This window comes from Mustela erminea, chromosome 1, assembly GCF_009829155.1.
Source record: "Mustela erminea isolate mMusErm1 chromosome 1, mMusErm1.Pri, whole genome shotgun sequence".
In the NCBI taxonomy this organism is placed as follows: Eukaryota; Metazoa; Chordata; class Mammalia; order Carnivora; family Mustelidae; genus Mustela; species Mustela erminea.
In genome coordinates this window covers 197991495-198010136 of record NC_045614.1, presented here as the reverse complement: position 1 = coordinate 198010136, position 18642 = coordinate 197991495, and the positions used below count along the sequence as shown (strand labels likewise).

At 35.1% G+C, this 18642-nt stretch overlaps 1 protein-coding gene across 2 annotated transcripts in view; it reads right to left on the bottom strand.

Annotated features, from left to right (window-relative positions):
* The window catches only part of NCAM2 (neural cell adhesion molecule 2), a 515285-nt gene that overhangs the window by 87398 nt on the left and 409245 nt on the right, over nt 1-18642 (bottom strand). For both annotated transcript variants that reach the window (XM_032353026.1, XM_032353033.1), the window contains exon 12: nt 122-295. In XM_032353026.1, the coding sequence (XP_032208917.1) occupies nt 122-295 (174 nt within the window). The remainder of the gene's footprint in view (nt 1-121; nt 296-18642) is intronic.

Below are 18642 nucleotides of genomic sequence, written 5' to 3'. Positions count from 1 at the left end.
CCAACTCTACTTTATTAAAAGAAAAAGAAAGTCCACATTGAAGAAAAACGAAAACCCCATCACACAAGAACACTGAAGGTCAGCTTGAATTAACCGACAAACTTTGAAATCACTGACTCACTTTGAACTCCATGGGAGCGTACTATTTTCCAGGTTTCTGATGCCACTTCTTTGACATCCACTTGATAGTGATGAATAGGCACACCTCCATGGGAGTCCGGCTTGTTGAAAGAAACCTTGGCTGTGGTCTGTGACAGCTCTATAATCTTCACTCCATAGGGACTGGATGGCACATCTACAGAAAAGCAAAAACAAAGGAAATATAAGCCAGGTAATATGGGCGGCCATTATTAAGGCTTAATGGTATGCTGACAATTAGGAATAAAGGAAAATTGCTCCCTATGTCACTTAATATATTTGAATTAGATAGCTTGCATAAACTGCTGAATGATGTTTTCAAATTGCAAGAAAGTATACATTAGTCAATCTTTATAGAAAATGAAGAGTAAAATCTTCATTTCCATTGATGGAGGCATTAATTTTACTTCTGCCTTTTCTATATAATATGGGGATTTTATTTGCATTCAAGGAAAACAAGCTCCCCTGTGTATGTCTGTGTGTGTGTGTGTGTGTGTGCGTGTGTGTGTGTGTATGTGTGTGTGCGTGTGTGTGTAGGTACGTGTGTGTAAGAGAAAGAAAGAGAAAGGGACAGAGACTGAAGGTACAATTAAAAAACAACATAAGAAGAGGGGTGCCTGGGTGGCTCAGTGGGTTAAAGCCTCTGCCTTCAGCTCAGGTCATGATCAAAGGGTCCTAGGATCAAGCTCCATATTGAGCTCTCTGCTCAGCAAGAAACCTGCTTCCTCCTCTCTGCCTGCCTCTCTGCCTACTTGTGATCTCTGTCTATCAAACAAAGAAATAAAATCCTTATTAAAAAATATAAGAAGAAACAAAGACTTTATTGAATCATCAGTACAAATGTCTTTTGTGAAGATGTGAGATTTATTTTTTTGTTCATTAAAATTATATTAACAATTTTGGGGAAAGTGTCAAGTTTAGAGTAAGTGTCCTTATGAGCTAAATAAAACTGTAAACTCCCTGTTCTAGTTTTGATTATGTATTATTTAAGTAAAATAAACCTTTATGTGAAACCCTTATATTTTAAAAACAGCTAGAAAATCTGTCTTGCGTGTTGTGTCCATCCATTACGTTATTTCAAGCTCAATAATGTATCCTGTTTGTTTTTTCCAGTATACAAAACTTTATAATTATCAAAAATGCTAAAGAGGCAAGAGGAGAAAATAAGAGAGAAAAAAGGAAATTAATGAAATTTCTACTCCAGAAACATAAACAATTAGAGGTACGTTAAACACTGAACTGTTCTCTATCTCTCAGTTTCTTTTTATCCTCCCCCCTTTTTGTTTTAAAGTAATCTCTACATCCAACCTTGGTCTTGAACTCATGACACACGATGAAGAGTCACATACTCACTCTAGTGACTGAGTCGGCCAGCTGCCCCTCTTCTCTTTCTTTTCAGTATTATATTTGAAACAATCATAAAGTTGGAAATTTACATATGGTTTACTTAAAATATATACTTATATTATAAAAATATATAAGTAAGGGGTGCCTGGGTAGTGCAGTCTGTTAAGCATATGGCCCATGGTTTCAGGTCAGGTGGTGATCTCAGGGTCCTGAGATTGAGCTCTGTGCCAGGCTCTGCAATCAGCACAGGCTACTTAAAACTCTCTCTCCCTTTACCCTCCTCTTGCTCCCTCTCTCTAAAATAAATAAGTAAATCTTTAAAATGCATATATATTATATATATATACACACACACATATATATACACACACACATACACACACAATCTCTGAAATTAATTTTATTAAAAAAAAAAACACAAAACAAACAAACAAACGAAAAACGTTCAGGACACCTGGGTGGCTCAGCCAGTGAAACACCTGCTTTCAGCTCAGGTGGTGATCCCAGGGCTCTGGGATCGAGTCCTGCATGGGACTCCCTGTTCAGCAGGGAGCCTGCTTCTCCTTCTCTCCACTCATGCTCTCTGTCACTATCTCTGTCTCTCTCAAATAAATAAATAAATAAAATATTAAAAAAAGAAAAGAAAAGAAAAAACTTGATTGAAAAATAACACAGTCAGCCACTCTGGAAAACAGCATGGAGGTTCCTCAAAATGTTGAAAATAGAACTGCCCTATGACCCAGCAATTGCACTATTGGGTATTTACCCTAAAGATACAAACGTAGTGATCCAAAGGGGCACATGCACCCGAATGTTTATAGCAGCAATGTCCACAATAGCCAAACTATGGAAAGAACCTAGATGTCCCTCAACAGATGAATGGATCAAGAAGATGTGGTATATATACACAATGGAATACTATGCAGCCATCAAAAGAAATGAAATCTTGCCATTTGCGACAACATGGATGGAACTAGAGCGTATCATGCTTAGCGAAATAAGTCAAGCAGAGAAAGACAACTATCATATGATCTCCCTGATATGAGGAAGTGGTGATGCAACATGGGGGCTTAAGTGGGTAGGAGAAGAATCAATGAAACAAGATGGGATTGGGAGGGAGACAAACCATAAGTGACTTTTAATCTCACAAAACAAACTGAGGGTTGCTGGGGGGAGGGGGTTTGGGAGAAGGGGGTGGGATTATGGACATTGGGGAGGGTATGTGCTTTGGTGAGTGTTGTGAAGTGTGTAAACCTGGTGATTCACAGACCTGTACCCCTGGAGATAGAGTATTATGCCTCCATCAGAAAGGATGAATACCCAACTTTTGTAGCAACATGGACGGGACTGGAAGAGATTATGCTGAGTGAAATAAGTCAAGCAGAGAGAGTCAACTATCATATGGTTTCACTTATTTGTGGAGCATAACAAATAGCATGGAGGACATGGGGACTTAGAGTGGAGAAGGGAGTTGGGGGAAATTGGAAGGGGAGGTGAACCATGAGAGACTATGGACTCTGAAAAACAATCTGAGGGTTTTGAAGGGACGGGGGGTGGGAGGTTGGGGTACCAGGTGGTGGGTATTATAGAGGGCACGGATTGCATGGAGCACGGGGTGTGGTGCAAAAATAATGAATACTGTTATGCTGGAAATAAAAAAAAAAAAAAAAAAAAAAAGATTAAAAAAAATAAGTAAACAAAAAAAAAAAAAAAAAAAATAACACAGTCAATGTAAATTCCTGTTCTGACACAATCAAACATTCATATAAAAATCTTTAATGGCTGTCAAAAGCCAAGTGTGCTTCATTTGCTAGACTTGAAAGAGAGCACTGTAGATCACATAAAAATATGCCTTATAAATGGTACTGGGAAAGAAGTAGGAAGGCAGTTTTAGGGCCTTTTAGATATGAATATTGTAGAGAAATGCAACAGTGTACATTTCAGCTTTAATTAGTAACTGTATATTATTTGGATATCCTATTAAGTGCATTATGGAATAACTTTAAGATTTGGAGATTAATGTGAAGAATATTGATGTAACCCAAAATCATATTGATATTAAAATCTTACCTGGAAATAAAAATTGTAAATGACCTAAAAAATCTATGAAGGATACCATATATAAACATTACCATAGTTTCATGTTACTTTAATCCCCAGGTTATGACTATAGGTTCTTTTAATCTGTAGGTATGACCTAAAGTTTGCAGAAAAAAAACAAAACATACACCAACTCCATGTTTGCTTATAACAGGACTGCCGATTCTTCACTTAATGCCTATTTATGCTCTACTGTGAGCCAGGTCTAAACTGGACATCATAGCAATTATAATCTTCAGTTTAAGGATACATTTGAAAAGGAAAGGTGCTAAGTACTGAGGGGTAAGGGAGAGATGTGATACATCCTGGACTCCACCTTTGACCACACATTCAGACTGGACATGGTTCTTGGTTCTTACTCTGAGCACAGAGGTAAGCATCAATAGCTAACCTGTGCCCTTGACATGATACGACTACAGAGAAATAAGCAGCTCTTTCTCTTAGCACAAAGGAACCATTACCAAAACTCGAGCCAGAGGGTATGTTTTTCTAGCCAGATTGTCTATTTTCCGATGGGCTGACTCTTACCCTGGTTTTTCATTTGCATTTATTTTTTGCTGGTCTCTTCTTTCTGCTACTGACTAAAAGGAAAACCATGCTTATGACTTGCAGCTCTCATATATCCCTAAATAGTTTTATTTCTTTTACCTCCTGATTTTAGATGTCCAACCACTTATTACCAATGTATTCCACACTTACACATATGCATGCATACATATATGCAACATTAAGAAAAGTGACTGGACTATACTCAGTCCCCAGGAAATAGATGATGAATTGAACATTTCAGTATTAAAAATAGTATACAAAGGTAGAAAACCTATTCAAGAGGAAAGGGTCTAAGAAGCCTAGAACCAATATCTCTGACTCATCTCTCCACTCTCAATTGTTTTATAATCATGTTCATCCTCAAGTCTATCTCTTCGATACATCATAAGTCACAAAGTTATTTTCATCATTCCCACATCATAATTCTTGTGTTCTACTCTTCCTTCCTGTTTCCACTTCTAAGTCCAAATCTCATCTGTTTCTACCTGCAATGCCATTAGTGGCTCTTGGCTTCCTTTCCTATTGGACATCCCACCAAATTTCAATCCATATGGCATGTAAATGCAAAATCAATCTTTCTAAAGCACCACTCTAATCACGTCACTTCCCTGGGTAGGGTAATCAGAGCTTCCTCCTCTTGATAACATCAGGCTTGGGCTTTTCAGACTGGCTTTCAATATCCTGAATTATCTGACCTCACTGAATCTATGCAAACAGAGAATCATGTTGTCAAAGACTATCAAACACGGTCCTAGGTTTACAATGGGCCTTGTGGATATCTAATTCCACATACAAAGTTTCCATCACTGTTAGTATATTTTTCTAAACTACTTCCTAGCACCTTCCATCTCAATAATTAATGAATGCCACCCAATGCAGAATGAATAAAATAATTGTACAAGCATGTGTTTCTTTATTCTTTCTTTTCACCTCTACTAGAACCAGCAAAAAATTAGATGAAGAGCTTGGATATATACGATCACAATCTATGCAACCAACGTCTGTCCTTACTACTTTTTAGAACTGCAATCTTAGACAAATCCTTTGTTTTTCATCAGTATTTTTCTTTCTAAAGTGGAAATTATAATGATACCCACTGCTAAGTTTACTATAAGGATTAAGTAATGCAGTATACAAAACAGACCTGAGATGTACTTAGCAAATATTGTCACTGTCATTTTGTTATCCTTCCCTGATAACCATATCCCTTCTGTTGCATTATTGCATAATCACAATATCAATATTTTATTTTTTAAACTGAGGTATTATTTATTTATGACATATTTACAGACTTACAGAATTGGTTTTTTTCCAAATTATTTTATTTCTTTTCAGTGTTAGACACACAGAATTGTTTTTATCCAATACATCATCTTGCATAGAACCTTAAGAAAGAACAACATATTCTAGGAGTAAAAATACGTGTCTTAAGAATTTATGCATAACCCAACATCTTTTGGACACCATCAGTTTGGTTTCAGAGAACACAAACACCTGCTTAGAATATTTTGAAGCCAAGGAACAAAGTAAATTCAACAATATAAAGTAACTTAATTGACCCTGAGTGTAATATTTTAATTAAATGGAAGGTAAGAGATACAATAACATTGAGGTTCAGCTTAGAGATGTGGATGGTGTATGATACCAAAGAACTGGGGCCGTGATCTAGGAGCAGGACGAAAACAATCTTTAGCAGACTGTTGTAGGAATTGCAGTATGCAGTTAAATTAAATGCATTAGTTATTTGTTTCCTCATTAAAAAAAGGGGTAATAATGACAATACTAAAGTTGCAGTCGTAAAGATAAATTGGCGGATATAAATAATTGGAAATTCACAAATACCATTTTCATTTTTCTTTTCTTTAAAAAGGCTGTCAGAGTATAAATAATGTTGACAAAGATTTTGATATGTATACATATGCCTAAAGCCACAGCTTGATCAAAGTATAAAAGTGAAAACTTTCAGAAAGTCTGACTTGGTGATTATGTTATCTTGTGAAAGGTTAAAAAAAAATGAAAAAAGTTGCTTCTCTGAATTTAATCCTGATAAAATAAAATATTAAGAGGAATTATGGGGTGCATGGTGCTGAATCTGTTGAATATTTTGGTTTCACTCAGGTGATGATCTCTGGGTCCTGGCCTTCACACTCAACGAGGAGTCCACTTTCCCTCTCCCTCTGCTCCCTCCCTTGCTCACATATGCTCTCTCTCTCTCTCTCTCTCTCTTTTAAATAAATAAATAAAATCTTAAAAAAAATAAAAGAGGAACTAGTAAGTGAAGTGAAAGTACATGGTACAAAGAGCTTTATTTAAAAAAAAAAAAAGCACAACAATCAAATATAGATAGAGATGTCTGAAAACAGATCCAAAATAATACATTAAATATCATATTCCTCTAAAAAAAAATAAAAAAGAATCCCAAAGTAAAGATACACTCTATAAAGCAAAATTCTCAAAGTATATGTCCAAAGGTACACATGTGGAAGAAACGGAAGGGAGCTCATGAATATAATGAGACTGCATAGGAAATCTCGGAGGAGTAAATGTTTTAGAAACATTTTTAAAGTGAGATGAATCATGGAATTACGGAGCAGTAACTCCTCTGGCTATAGGCTAAGCTGAAATATAGTCTGTTGAAGACAACAGCAACAACAACGATTAGCTCTGCATATGTGCTTTAGCTCGCACACTCTTCCTCAACTGCATCCACGATTCTTCTCAAACATAAATCGATCTCAATATGAAGGCCGAAAAATAGAAGTCATCAAGCAAGCTTGCTCAAATTGTACCCTATCACTTCTGGATGAACCTAAAATGGAAGGTTGCCTTCCTCTTTTTTTGAAGGCCAAACCCTACATCTCTGAATGTAATTTCTTTAACTTCTTTCTTCTCTAGATCACTGCATCACCGGAGAGCTCTTCTCTTCCCTTTTGTGTTTTTAGTCTTTTGTATTTTCAGTCTTCCTTGCATGAACTATAAAGATCTCTCTCACATGATACATTTTCTTCAGTTCTACTCTCTTCTCAGGCCATGAAATTTTTTAAAATTTAATTTTATTATTTGTTTTGCTTCCTTGTCCTGCTATTTCAACAGGCTGTTCATAATTTCATCCCTAACATCTTTACTCCTTGGAATCTGGTTTCCTCAGACACTGGGAAGCTGGTGACAAAGGTATGGTTCAGAGTCACTGACTCAGCTCTGAGGATGAGGATGTGGGTATGGCTAACCTTAGATCAATTGGAAGAGTTTGATATTTGTCAACCTTCCCTGAAGTGAAAGTACTCAAGTAAGTATTGGGCCAGAATGGTGCTTTAAATCTAGGTAACAGACATGTCTTAGACTTTTTCTGTTGATGCATCACATCCATTTCTATCATCTAAGCTACTTCCCTTTATCAGAAGAAACGGAAGGCAAAATCTTCCATTTTGCAGACTTACTTGCTGGTATGGTTTTAAGTGCTATGAAGGCACTCAGGGTGAGATATCGAGTAAGTGGTTTACCATACTGATGGGGAGGGAAGACCACTCCCACTTTTCTGAGGAGGTTCATCTGGACAAGAGGCCCTACAGATGTGAATGAAGGGAGAACCTGGACCCCCTACTCCACAGCCTGTTCACAGGTTTCTGTGTGGGATGGCTGTCAGGTCAACAGAGGGGTAGCTTGGTAGTAGCTTTTCCTGACTTCCAGTTAGCAGTTGCAGGTTTGACCTCTGAACTGCACTTTGCTAATTGGACTCCTGAAGCCAGAAGACTGGTGACTCTCTTGTCTTTTCTTTCCTCTGTCTTTTCAATGATTTTATAACCATTCAACTCACAATATTCAGTAATTTTCTGCTTGGTTTCTTAGTCAGTCTCCATGTGATAAAAGACTCAAATATTAAGGGATTGTCTCATAAAGGACTGACCTTCCTGGATTCAGCAAGGCCATATAATGTGCAGGGTCATATCAACTGTATGCATCTGGGGACCAAGCTGAGATGGATTCCATCTGCTTCTGCTCTGAGTGACCATCTTCCTTCCAATAAGATTTTGTGTCTATTGTTCCTATTTTAGTTACAAACTTCATCTAAACATAATAGCAAATTCACAACACATCTAAAACCTTATACATTTCTTATTTCACTATACTTATACATTTCACTTATTTCACTGGTTTTCTCCAATTGCCAAATCTAAAGCATTATTCTATTGATCTTTTCACAACATTTGATCACACATCTTTAAAATTTTCTTTGTACAGTGGTTATATTAACTCTCTGAATAATTGTTTCTCATTTTATTTGTTCCTATATTTTTAAGTCCAGTGATTAACCTGAGGTAATCCAGGGAGCTCTCCTTAATTAGATCATTTCTACTTCTAACGTTCTTCATTGAAGTGCTCATTTACACCTGAGGTATACGTGGAAATTATTTCTCTCTGTAATACTCAAGTATTGACCCTTCTCACAAGTCATGGACTCTCATATCCCATTATTAATGGGGCATTTCCATTACGACTAACAAACATATTAAATAAAACATACTAAATCCTTTATACATTCAATAATTCGTTTAAACTTACTACAAGTCAGTCAGTTTTATGTTGGAGGCAGAAGTGAGACAGCAATCCTTACTCTTTTGGTGGTTACATTGTAATTATATGAAAGTAATTATATATGTAAATTTTACATTGTATTTAGATAAAAGTAATTATATATACATAAATTATTTACTGTAAATACTGTGGTCAAAAATTTAGCAGGCATGGGAGATAGTTGGGGGATAGGGATGAAAGCTGAAGTGTTGTAGTTTTAAAAATAAAATAAGACAAAATCAGAGATGGAGACAAACCGTAAGAGACTCTTAATCCTAGGAAACAAACTGAAGGTTGCTGGAGGGGAGGTGGGTGGGGAGATGGGGTAACAGGGTGATGGGCATTAAGGAGGGCACTTGATGGAATGAGCACTGGGTGTTACAGGCAACTGATGAATCACTAAACTCTACCTCTGAAACTTATAATACACTATATGTTAATTAATTGCATTTAAATAAAAATTTTTAAAAAGAAAAAAAAAAGAAATTAGGTGAACAAGAATATCTTTGCTAAAAAAGGGTAATATTTAACCAAAGGCTTAAAGGAATAAAAAAAAAAAATACTCATGAAAATGCGAGGTACAAAAATAGTAAGGAAAAAGATGAACTATGTCTTGGGTTTTTAAAGAAGGGGGATGATCTGGGCAGTGGAGCAGGGCTAAACTGGAGGAGGAGACAGAGGACAGAGAACTCAAGGAGGGCAGAGTAGGAAGGAACATTGTGAAGCCTCATAGGCTTTCACACTATGAAAGTGTGGCTTCATCCCTGGACAAAACGTTAAGCCAACAAAATGCTTTGAGTAGAAGAAAATCACGTTTTTTAATTAGTTTGTTTGTTTTTGTTTTTAAAGAATTCCTCCTGTTGTTGTTGTTTATTTAAACTATACACCAAGGGGAAACTTCTCGCCAAAGCAGGAAGACCAATTTAGGAATTTATGGCACAATCTATATTAAGAGCAAAGCAAACCCACAAACCAAAGAAATAAAAACAACCAAAATATAGAATTTGATTTCACGAAACCAAGGAGACTTTGGAAATACCTTGCTAGTAGAATCAACAAGACACATCAAGGGGTTGGGCCTGGGCACATAAGTAGATTCGAGGATGACTGAAAAGTGGCAGTTGCCATTTATTGATATGGAAAGAATGCCAAAGGAAGGTAGGGAGGGGTGATTGGCTTTGGATATCTGGACATCTGGACATTTTCATTGTCTATAGAACATTTATTTTTTTTTTAAAGATTTTATTTATTTATTTGAGAGAGAGAGAGAGAGAGAGCATGAGAGGGAAGAAGGTCAGAGGGAGAAGTAGACTCCCCAGGAGCTGGGATCCTGATGCAAGACTAGATCCTGGAGTCCAGGATCACAATCTAAGCAGAAGACAGTGGCTTAACCAACTGAGCCACCCAGGCACCCCGCCTATAGAACATTTAAAGGGAAAGGGAATTAAGCAGTTGGTTATGAAAGTTTAACATTCAGAAAAAAGATCCAAGATGAAGATATATATTGGAGTTACAGGTGGAATACAGGTGGTATTTAAATCCATAAGAATTTAGCATATCAAGGATACGAGTTGATATAAAAAGAAAAAGATCCAAAAATTGAGGGACAGTGGTTTTGAACAGGTCAGAGATTTATAACAACTAGCAAAAGATATTAAGGAGAGCTCGATGGGGAAGGAAAATAAGAAAAGCATGTTGACATGCTAGCTAAGTTGAAGGCTGAAGAGATGATTCAAGGAGAAAGAAGTGATTAATTGGGTAATATTCTGCCACTAGATCAAGAAGTATGAGGACTGAGAGTGGGCCACTGGACTGAGCATGAAGAAACTCAACGGATACCTTGATAATAGGTTTTATAGAGCAGTAAAGGTAAAAACCCAACTGGAAGAGTTTGTGACAGAATGAAAGAAAAGTAATTAGGTACAGAAAATATAATCAATTCTTTGGTGAAGTTTTTTTTTTTTTTTTTTTTTTTTTTTTTTTTAAGGAAGAGTAGAGGGCAAAGAATTGATGTGGTTGCCAGAAGAATTTACAAGGTCAGGATGATTTTTTTTAAAGATAAGAATTATTTTTCACTACAGAAATAAAAAGCTTACTTTTTTTTTTTTTAACACTGACACCCACCAAAACAAAAGAAAAGTAATCCATCTTCCTGTTATACACACAGATATATACATACACACATACATACATATATATGTATAAAGAATATATACATTCTATTATCTCCCTTTCTGGAACAGTGGACATTACTTTAAGATGTTAAGATGTTTGAGTTTACACTTATAAATTTTAGGTTATTTAGAGAAACATGGAAATGAAACATGTAGATGAATGCAAACATGCTAAATGTTTTTAAGGACATGCATAATTTGACCACATCATTATTTTCCTGTTCTCATCACCACCACTGCTGTCCTCACACAATATGGCCTCCAGTCTCCTGTGATTGTGCAGTCTATGCTATTTCACAACATGGTACCCTTGATTCTTGCCATTTCTCCCTTTCTTTTCAAGGGACCTGTTTCTACTCAGTCTTTCAGACTGAACTCAGAAGTTGACACCTATTAGAAACCATCCCCAAGAATTCCGAAGGGAATTCCATTCTGTATTCCCAAGCATTTCATTTCATTTCATTGCATCCGTCTCTATCATGTATATAGCAAGGGAAGTTTGGAGTTTTTAGTTACAAAGCAGAAAGATCCTTTTATGATGGTAACATTATAGAGACTGATCTCAATATGGTATAGGGTATGGGCCAATTTCCAATTTCCATGTTTCTCTAAATGTAGATTTCTACCCTTCTTTTGTACTCTAACTTCAGTGTAAAGATCAGGGGCCATATGTTACTCATTTCCTGATTCCCAAAGTCTAAAACAGTGCCTGGTACTTACTAGAAACTCATGATACACATTGTGAGTGAGTGAACTGACAAATGATTAAAAATTGTTGCAAGGAGGGGTTCCTTGAAAATTATATCTAGCTATCCTGATTTTCTTTTCTTCCAGAGGAACCAGGGAATTACAAAATTAAGCTGATGTTATACATAGTTTCTCAAGGCACACAAAAGTTTGCCTCATAGTTTTGGAAAAAAGAGAGCAAGACATATACTTTTCCAGACCAGTTACTAAAACTGATCATGTAAAAGAAACCTGGCTTTATATTCAGTTGAGGAAAGTTTGTTTCCAAATGAACCAACTTTCACCAGCTTTCAGGTTTTATGTTACAAGGGTCTGGATCAAATATGATTCAGTTATAAGGATGTGCAGATTGACTATAATTCCATAAATACAGAATTTTGTTCAATTGATCCAGGTTAGCCTATAAGCAGGTTACTCTTCCCAAAAATGACTTGATAGATTTCCCCATGACTTAGATGAAAATACAGATGACCATACTTTATGGTATTTTTGAATTAAATCAATTCTGGAAAGAGGGCTAAAACATTGGATTTGACAGGGTCTCAGTAGGTTAAAAAGGTGAGTCCAAATGGACAAGATGAGATTTAATAGGGGTAAGTAAAGGGTCCTGACTGAGGTTAAAATAAAAATCAATTGTGAAGCACAGCATGGGAGAACTCACTTAAGAGCAGTTTGTGTGAAAAAGATACAGGACTAAAGGAAACAAAGGCAAAATGACTTGAAATTTTGTAAACTCTAATAGAAATACAGTGTCCAGTATAAGGGAGGTCATTACCACACAATCAAGTTTTACTCTGCACTGGTCTATAATTACCAGATCTGTGTGTTGTTGTTGTTGTTGTTGTTGTTTTTCCCTAGACCTATGCATTATATCTAAAGAGACATTTAACAAACTGACTTTTACCCAAAGAAAAGAGATCAATATGAACTAGAACTTGGCCATAATAGTAGCCCGCTAGTATTTATTGAGTACATGCCCTGTGCTGGGGCTTTGAATTCATTTTCTCACTTAGTCTTCGCACAGTTCTGCTCAGCTGGATCTTGGAGTGACTTCTGTGGAGCACTGAAACCCCGTTCAGCACAGAAGCACCCATTCCCAATGTGAGATGTGTTGCCCTGCAGCTTACGGCAGAGTCCCTCCCCTAAAAGTGCCCAGGAAAAGGTGACTTTATCAGGAAAGCCTATCAACTAATGAGGCAAATGGGAGCTCATCATATTAAGATTTAATATGAAAAAGGTTACAGTTAAGAGTTAAATATAAGAGATGAAATGAATGTAAGAAAGTTAAAACAATGAATGAAATCATTTGATAATCTGCAAAAGTTAGATTAATAGTCTTGAGAAAAACTTCAAAAAATACACATATAAATACATACAGACTACCTTGTCAGATCATGACTATTAGAAGTAGAAAAATGTAAGGAAGGAATGATAATTTTTAACTATATTGTTACAACTTGATTATCCTTTATGTCTTCTATATTTTTAATTTTCTCTAAAATGAGTATTTAAATCAAAAAAGAAAATATGTTTCTAGCTAGAAAAAAAGATTATCACCCTAAGAAGTGCACTTGAAAAAAAAAAAAAACTATTGAAGAAGTCATTTTAAAAAACCTCTCTGTCCCTCTCTTCATCTAATTGTATTTATATGTGGTACTTTAATTAAAAAATTAATATAGCAAAATTGGTTATCAAACACATATGGGAAATATCTGATATTTCCCATATATAGTAGTTTTCTAAAGATAGAATATAAACCAAAGAAGACTGAACCACTCCTTGCTCCTGAATATGAAGCCAGGGCCTAATAGGAAAAGCCTGTTCATGGTTTTTCCGATTTAATTCAAGCACAGTTAAATATAATTTATTTTAAAAAATCATTTGAAAAATGGACATAAGTTCCTTGATATTAATTGTGAGAATGTAAAAACAAAAATGGAGTTAGAATTAGGACTTGGCCAATGTAGATCATGTAGGAAGTAGGAGCAGAGGAAAAAAAAGACTCTGCCTTCTCATTGACCCTTTACTCATAGGAGACCTTTGACCTAGTCAATATTTTATCCTACTTATTATTTAAATCATCATCATAATAGATATAATAATAACAAATTGAGCTTTTACATATTTTTGCTAATTTCTGAATGTATCTTTTTTTTGTAAAATAAGTATAAATAATTTCTCATGTATGTCTTTGAGCTACTTTGAGAATTATGTCGCTACTCAAGATTCAAGTTAGCTAACCACTTCAATGTGTCTTCTTGCTAGAACTTTATCAAGCTTTTTTTCCCAGCAGAGATAAAAGCAAATGAAGTGGGTAGCATAGAGATGAAATATCCAGCTTACAAATATAAGTGGTATCTATATGCCAATTTTCATACATTACTGTGCCATACACTTTCATATCCTGCCAAATAAAGACTAGACCACCATTGTTAAGAATAGTACTATTGGGCACCTGGGTGGCTCAGTCATTAAGCATCTGCCTTTGCTTCAGATCATGATCCTGGGGCTCTGGGATCGAGACCCACATTGAGGCAGTCGGGCTCCCTGCTTGGTGGGAAGCCTGCTTCTCCCTCTCCCACTACCTCTGCTTGTGTTCCCTCTCTCGCTGTGTCTCTCTGTGTCAAAGAAATAAATAAAATCTTTAAAAAAAAAAGTACTATTATCATGCTTACTAAAACATTTTAAAAGATGTCTAAATAAATTACTATATTTTAGAGTAAAAATTAGACTTCTATATTCAAAAACACCAGTTGTCTGTGAATCAATGATTATTTAATATGCAAAAATTCTTTTAACTATTTTAAAACCATTTATAAGGTCACATATAGAAACGATGTATACACACACAAAAAAGATTTTTTTTTTAAATCAAGAATGCTAGCTATATTCACGTTATGTTGCTTTTCTGAAATTGCTATATTTAGGTATTTGTTTGTTGGCCTTAGTTTCCCTTTTTTTTTTTTTTTTTTTAAGTAGGCTCTACACCCAGTGTGGAGTCTAACCCAAAGCTTGAACTCACAACCCCAAGATCAAGACCTGAGCTGATTTCAAAAGTCAGACATTTAACCAATAGAGCCCCCCAGGTGCCCCTACTCATTTTTAAAAACATAATTTCATATTTTTAGAAAATTTGTAAGACTACTGCACAGAACTTATCTTTTTAATGTAGGCCATTTAGAGTAAGTTGACATGGTGCCAACTTAAGTGTGTATTTACCATAACAAAACTCTCTCTTACATAAGTTCTAGAAAACAATTAAATTACCATCTAATCCAAAGACTACAATCAAATTTCACCTATCATCCCAGTAATGTCCTTTATAACAAAAGATGCAGGCATGGCACTTATTTGTTATTTAACTTTACTGTCCTTTAATATAGAAAGTTTCCTTAATCATTCCTTTGCATGGCTTTGACACTTTGGAGGCACCTCACTTCAGACCTGCCTTCCCTTTCCTCATACTAGATTCTGATTATGCATTTTTGGCAGGAAAATTATAATTGTTACTCTGTGTTTTTCTTGTTGCCTATTTCTGGTAGCATCCCAGTTTAATTTTTAATTTTATCATTACTGGTGATGTTAATTTTGATCACTTAATTAAAGTGGGATCTGGTAGGCTTACAACTATAATGTTGCTATTTTCCCTTTGTAATTAAAAAATAATTTCGGGGTAGACACTTCAAAAGTATTTTGATTTTTTTTTTTATCATCTTACTTGCTAAATTTTTTCTCAACATATACCTGCATTAGCAACCATTGATGCCCCTCAGGTGAATTCATTTGTATTATGGTATTTGTTAAAAATGGTTGATGGATGCTTTTTTAAAATTTCTTTTCCTCCTACCAAAATACGTTGTTTTAGACTTATCTTGTACTTCCCTTGTCCCTCTCCTAGAATCAGCCATTTTTACAAGAAATCTTAGTTACTTTTAGTATTTAGAAACCAAGATGTAGCTGCCAGCCATGTTTGGTCTTTGCTGCTGAGGTGCTGGAGATCTCAAGTCCTCTTTGTGGATACAGCTGGCTGAGAAATTGTTTTGTTTTCTTTTCTTTCTTTCTTTTTTTTAATTTCAAGTTTTTATTTAAATTTTAGTTAGCTACCACATACAGTAAAATTGGTTTCAGGTGTAGAATTGATAAAATTGGTTTCAGGTGTAGAATTTAGTGATTCATCATTTACATATATAGAAATTGCTTTCTAAGTAAGATTCCTGACAAAAAGAAGTTCCTTGTGGAAATGACTGAACACACCCACCCACCCACACACATACACACACCTTTACTTCTTTTCCCCTTTCTGTATCTACCTACATACATTAAAACCAGACTTCACACCAATAACTCCAATACCCAACCATTATCCCAGAGTCATTTTAGTTTTTGTATTTTTATATAATTGCTGATGTCACCCATGTGCTTGCAGACATGAATCATCGATCTTTTACCCTACCACTTTACTTGGATCCCCCCTTATACCGATTAGGTTCCAACATTCCTCTCTGGGTTGCTGTTTCTATCTTGCCACATGCAAATGCTTCTTACTGGCCCAGACTCCAACACCCCACACTAGACCACTAAACCCCCTTTTAGTCTATTAACTCTGCTAAGGGTCTGATGCCCTATGATAGGCTGCTGCGCCCCCCATCTGCATGCAGATGTCTATTGTGCTCAGATATAAGACTTAATTATAAAGGAGATAAAAAAAGGAAGGAAAAGAAAAAAAAAAGATTTTGAAACAAAGGAAGTTAAAAAGTGTTTTCTTCCTACAGTTTTCTCAGAATATATAACACATAATTTTATATGCAGTTGTTGCTGTTTTAATTCATTGCCCTTTTAAATCAAAGTAATCTGTTACAACATAAAATAACACATGCCAAATGATCTGGGCCTTTTATTAGGTCAAATAGGCCAATGAGATACTGGGCTGTGATACTGACATCTATTTTGAAATATTTAAATTTCTACATAACATTTCTCTTACATTTTATTTAAAATCACATTGCATTTTCATTGTTCAAATTCTTCAGGAAAGACTAAATTTTGTAAGCATTAGAAAAAGAGGTCCCATCAAAAGAATAATGTTTATTACTGCTGATGTTTAAATATATGTTTCCCATCTAAGGCTCAGGGCCTAATTTATTTTTATATCTCTATTATAATTTCAGTTGAATCTGTCTCTTTCTGAAAAAAATTTTAGGTATGTATTTGTCACAAAATTTTGAAACACTAGGAAAGTTGCAGTATTCAAGAAGTATTTCCAATAACATTTTAGCTCTTAGCTTGAGGGAACATTTTCTTTCTTTCTTTTTTTCTTTTTCTTCTTCTTTTTTTTTTTTTTAATGGTTAGGCTGAGGGAAACTCATTAAGTTAGCATCTTCATAGTAGAATAGGTATCAAACATATTTTTCAGTGAAAAATGTCACAGTAAGAAATGTCAGATATGTGGGCACATGGGTGATTCACATTCAGTCCACTGGGTGTCTGCCTTCGACTTGGGTCATGATCTCAGGATTCTGGAATCCAGCCCCCCATCTGGGAGCCTGCTTCTCCCTCTGCCCTTACCCCCCTGCTTGTGCGCTCTCTCTAATAAATAAATGAAATCTTTAAAAAAAAAAAACTGTTAGATATGAAGGTATACAGACAATAAATATTTCCTGAGAATTTAATAAGATATCAAAATCTCATGAATATAATGTTCTATTTTTTAATTTTTTCCAGAATTATAAGTACTTTTAAAAATCTAGTCATTAGCAAGTTTATCTATACAGACCTACATCATTTGTAAAAAAGCAATGTAAAATTGTATAGCAGTATTGATATAACTGTATATACATATACTGATCACATATTTGGTTATTATCTATAAAAATTTTCATACTAATTAGAAGAAAATTTGCCTAATTTCCTGAGGCTTGGAATTAATGTAAATAATGAATGCTTCTGATCAGTAAAGATCATGCTCACTTCAATTTATTATCAGTGAATTTTTATATGACTTAGCACATTTCATTTTCCTAGAATTTAATTGCTTGTGTAATGGTTTATTCATATCCCTAAATGTGGATAGTCTACGTCCTATGATTTTCATTGAGATTAATTTTCTTTTCTTTTTTTCTTAAATTTTATTTATTTATTTGAGAGAGAGAGACAGAGAGACAGAGATAGCTAGAGAGAGCACTACTGGGGAGGAGAGGGAGATGCAGGCTCCCCAAGGAAGAGAGAGCCAGATGCAGGGCTCATCCCAGGACCCGGGGATCATGACCTGAGCCAAAGGCAGTGGCTTAACAGATTGAGCCACCCAGGAACCTCTGAGATTAATTTTCTAAAAACTTCATGGTAAATGACATATAGTTGTTTTTTTCTTCCTTAATTCCTTCCTCCCTCCTTTTCTCCCTAAATTCCCTCTTATCTCATTATTTTCCTTCCTCCTTTCTTCCCTTAAGCCCTTGTGCACAACCCCTTCTCTCCCTTCTCTAAGTGTAGCAAAACTTGAATTGGAGAGAAAGAGATTTCAGTTACATAATAATTTGAGTATTATCAGCTTTGTAAACTTTTAAATTTCCCTTTTGGTCTTTCTAACTAATGGCATGACTTTGCATATCAACAGAAGTAAATACATTTCTTAATATAAAATTATAGTTATATACTAGAACTCTACTTAGAAGACCTTTTAAAATATTTTTGTGGAAACTACTTATTCTATTAAAACATAACAATCCAAAAAAACTAACATTACAATAATTTTCTGATATTTCTCTATGTAGTTCTAAAAGGCAAAAATCGTGTTTTTGTATCTTCTGAGCTATGCGAAATATACTACAATGTATACTTTCAGACTTCCAATCGGTCTTGTAAAACATAATGCAAATTCTAGAAATAAATATGTGTGTTATATATAGCTTATTTATATAACAAAAAACTAACAATTTCTAGTTAAAATGAATTGTGTCTACATGTTATTATTTGGTATCTTTAAGCTTTTGGGCAAGAACTAGAATGTTTTCATATATAA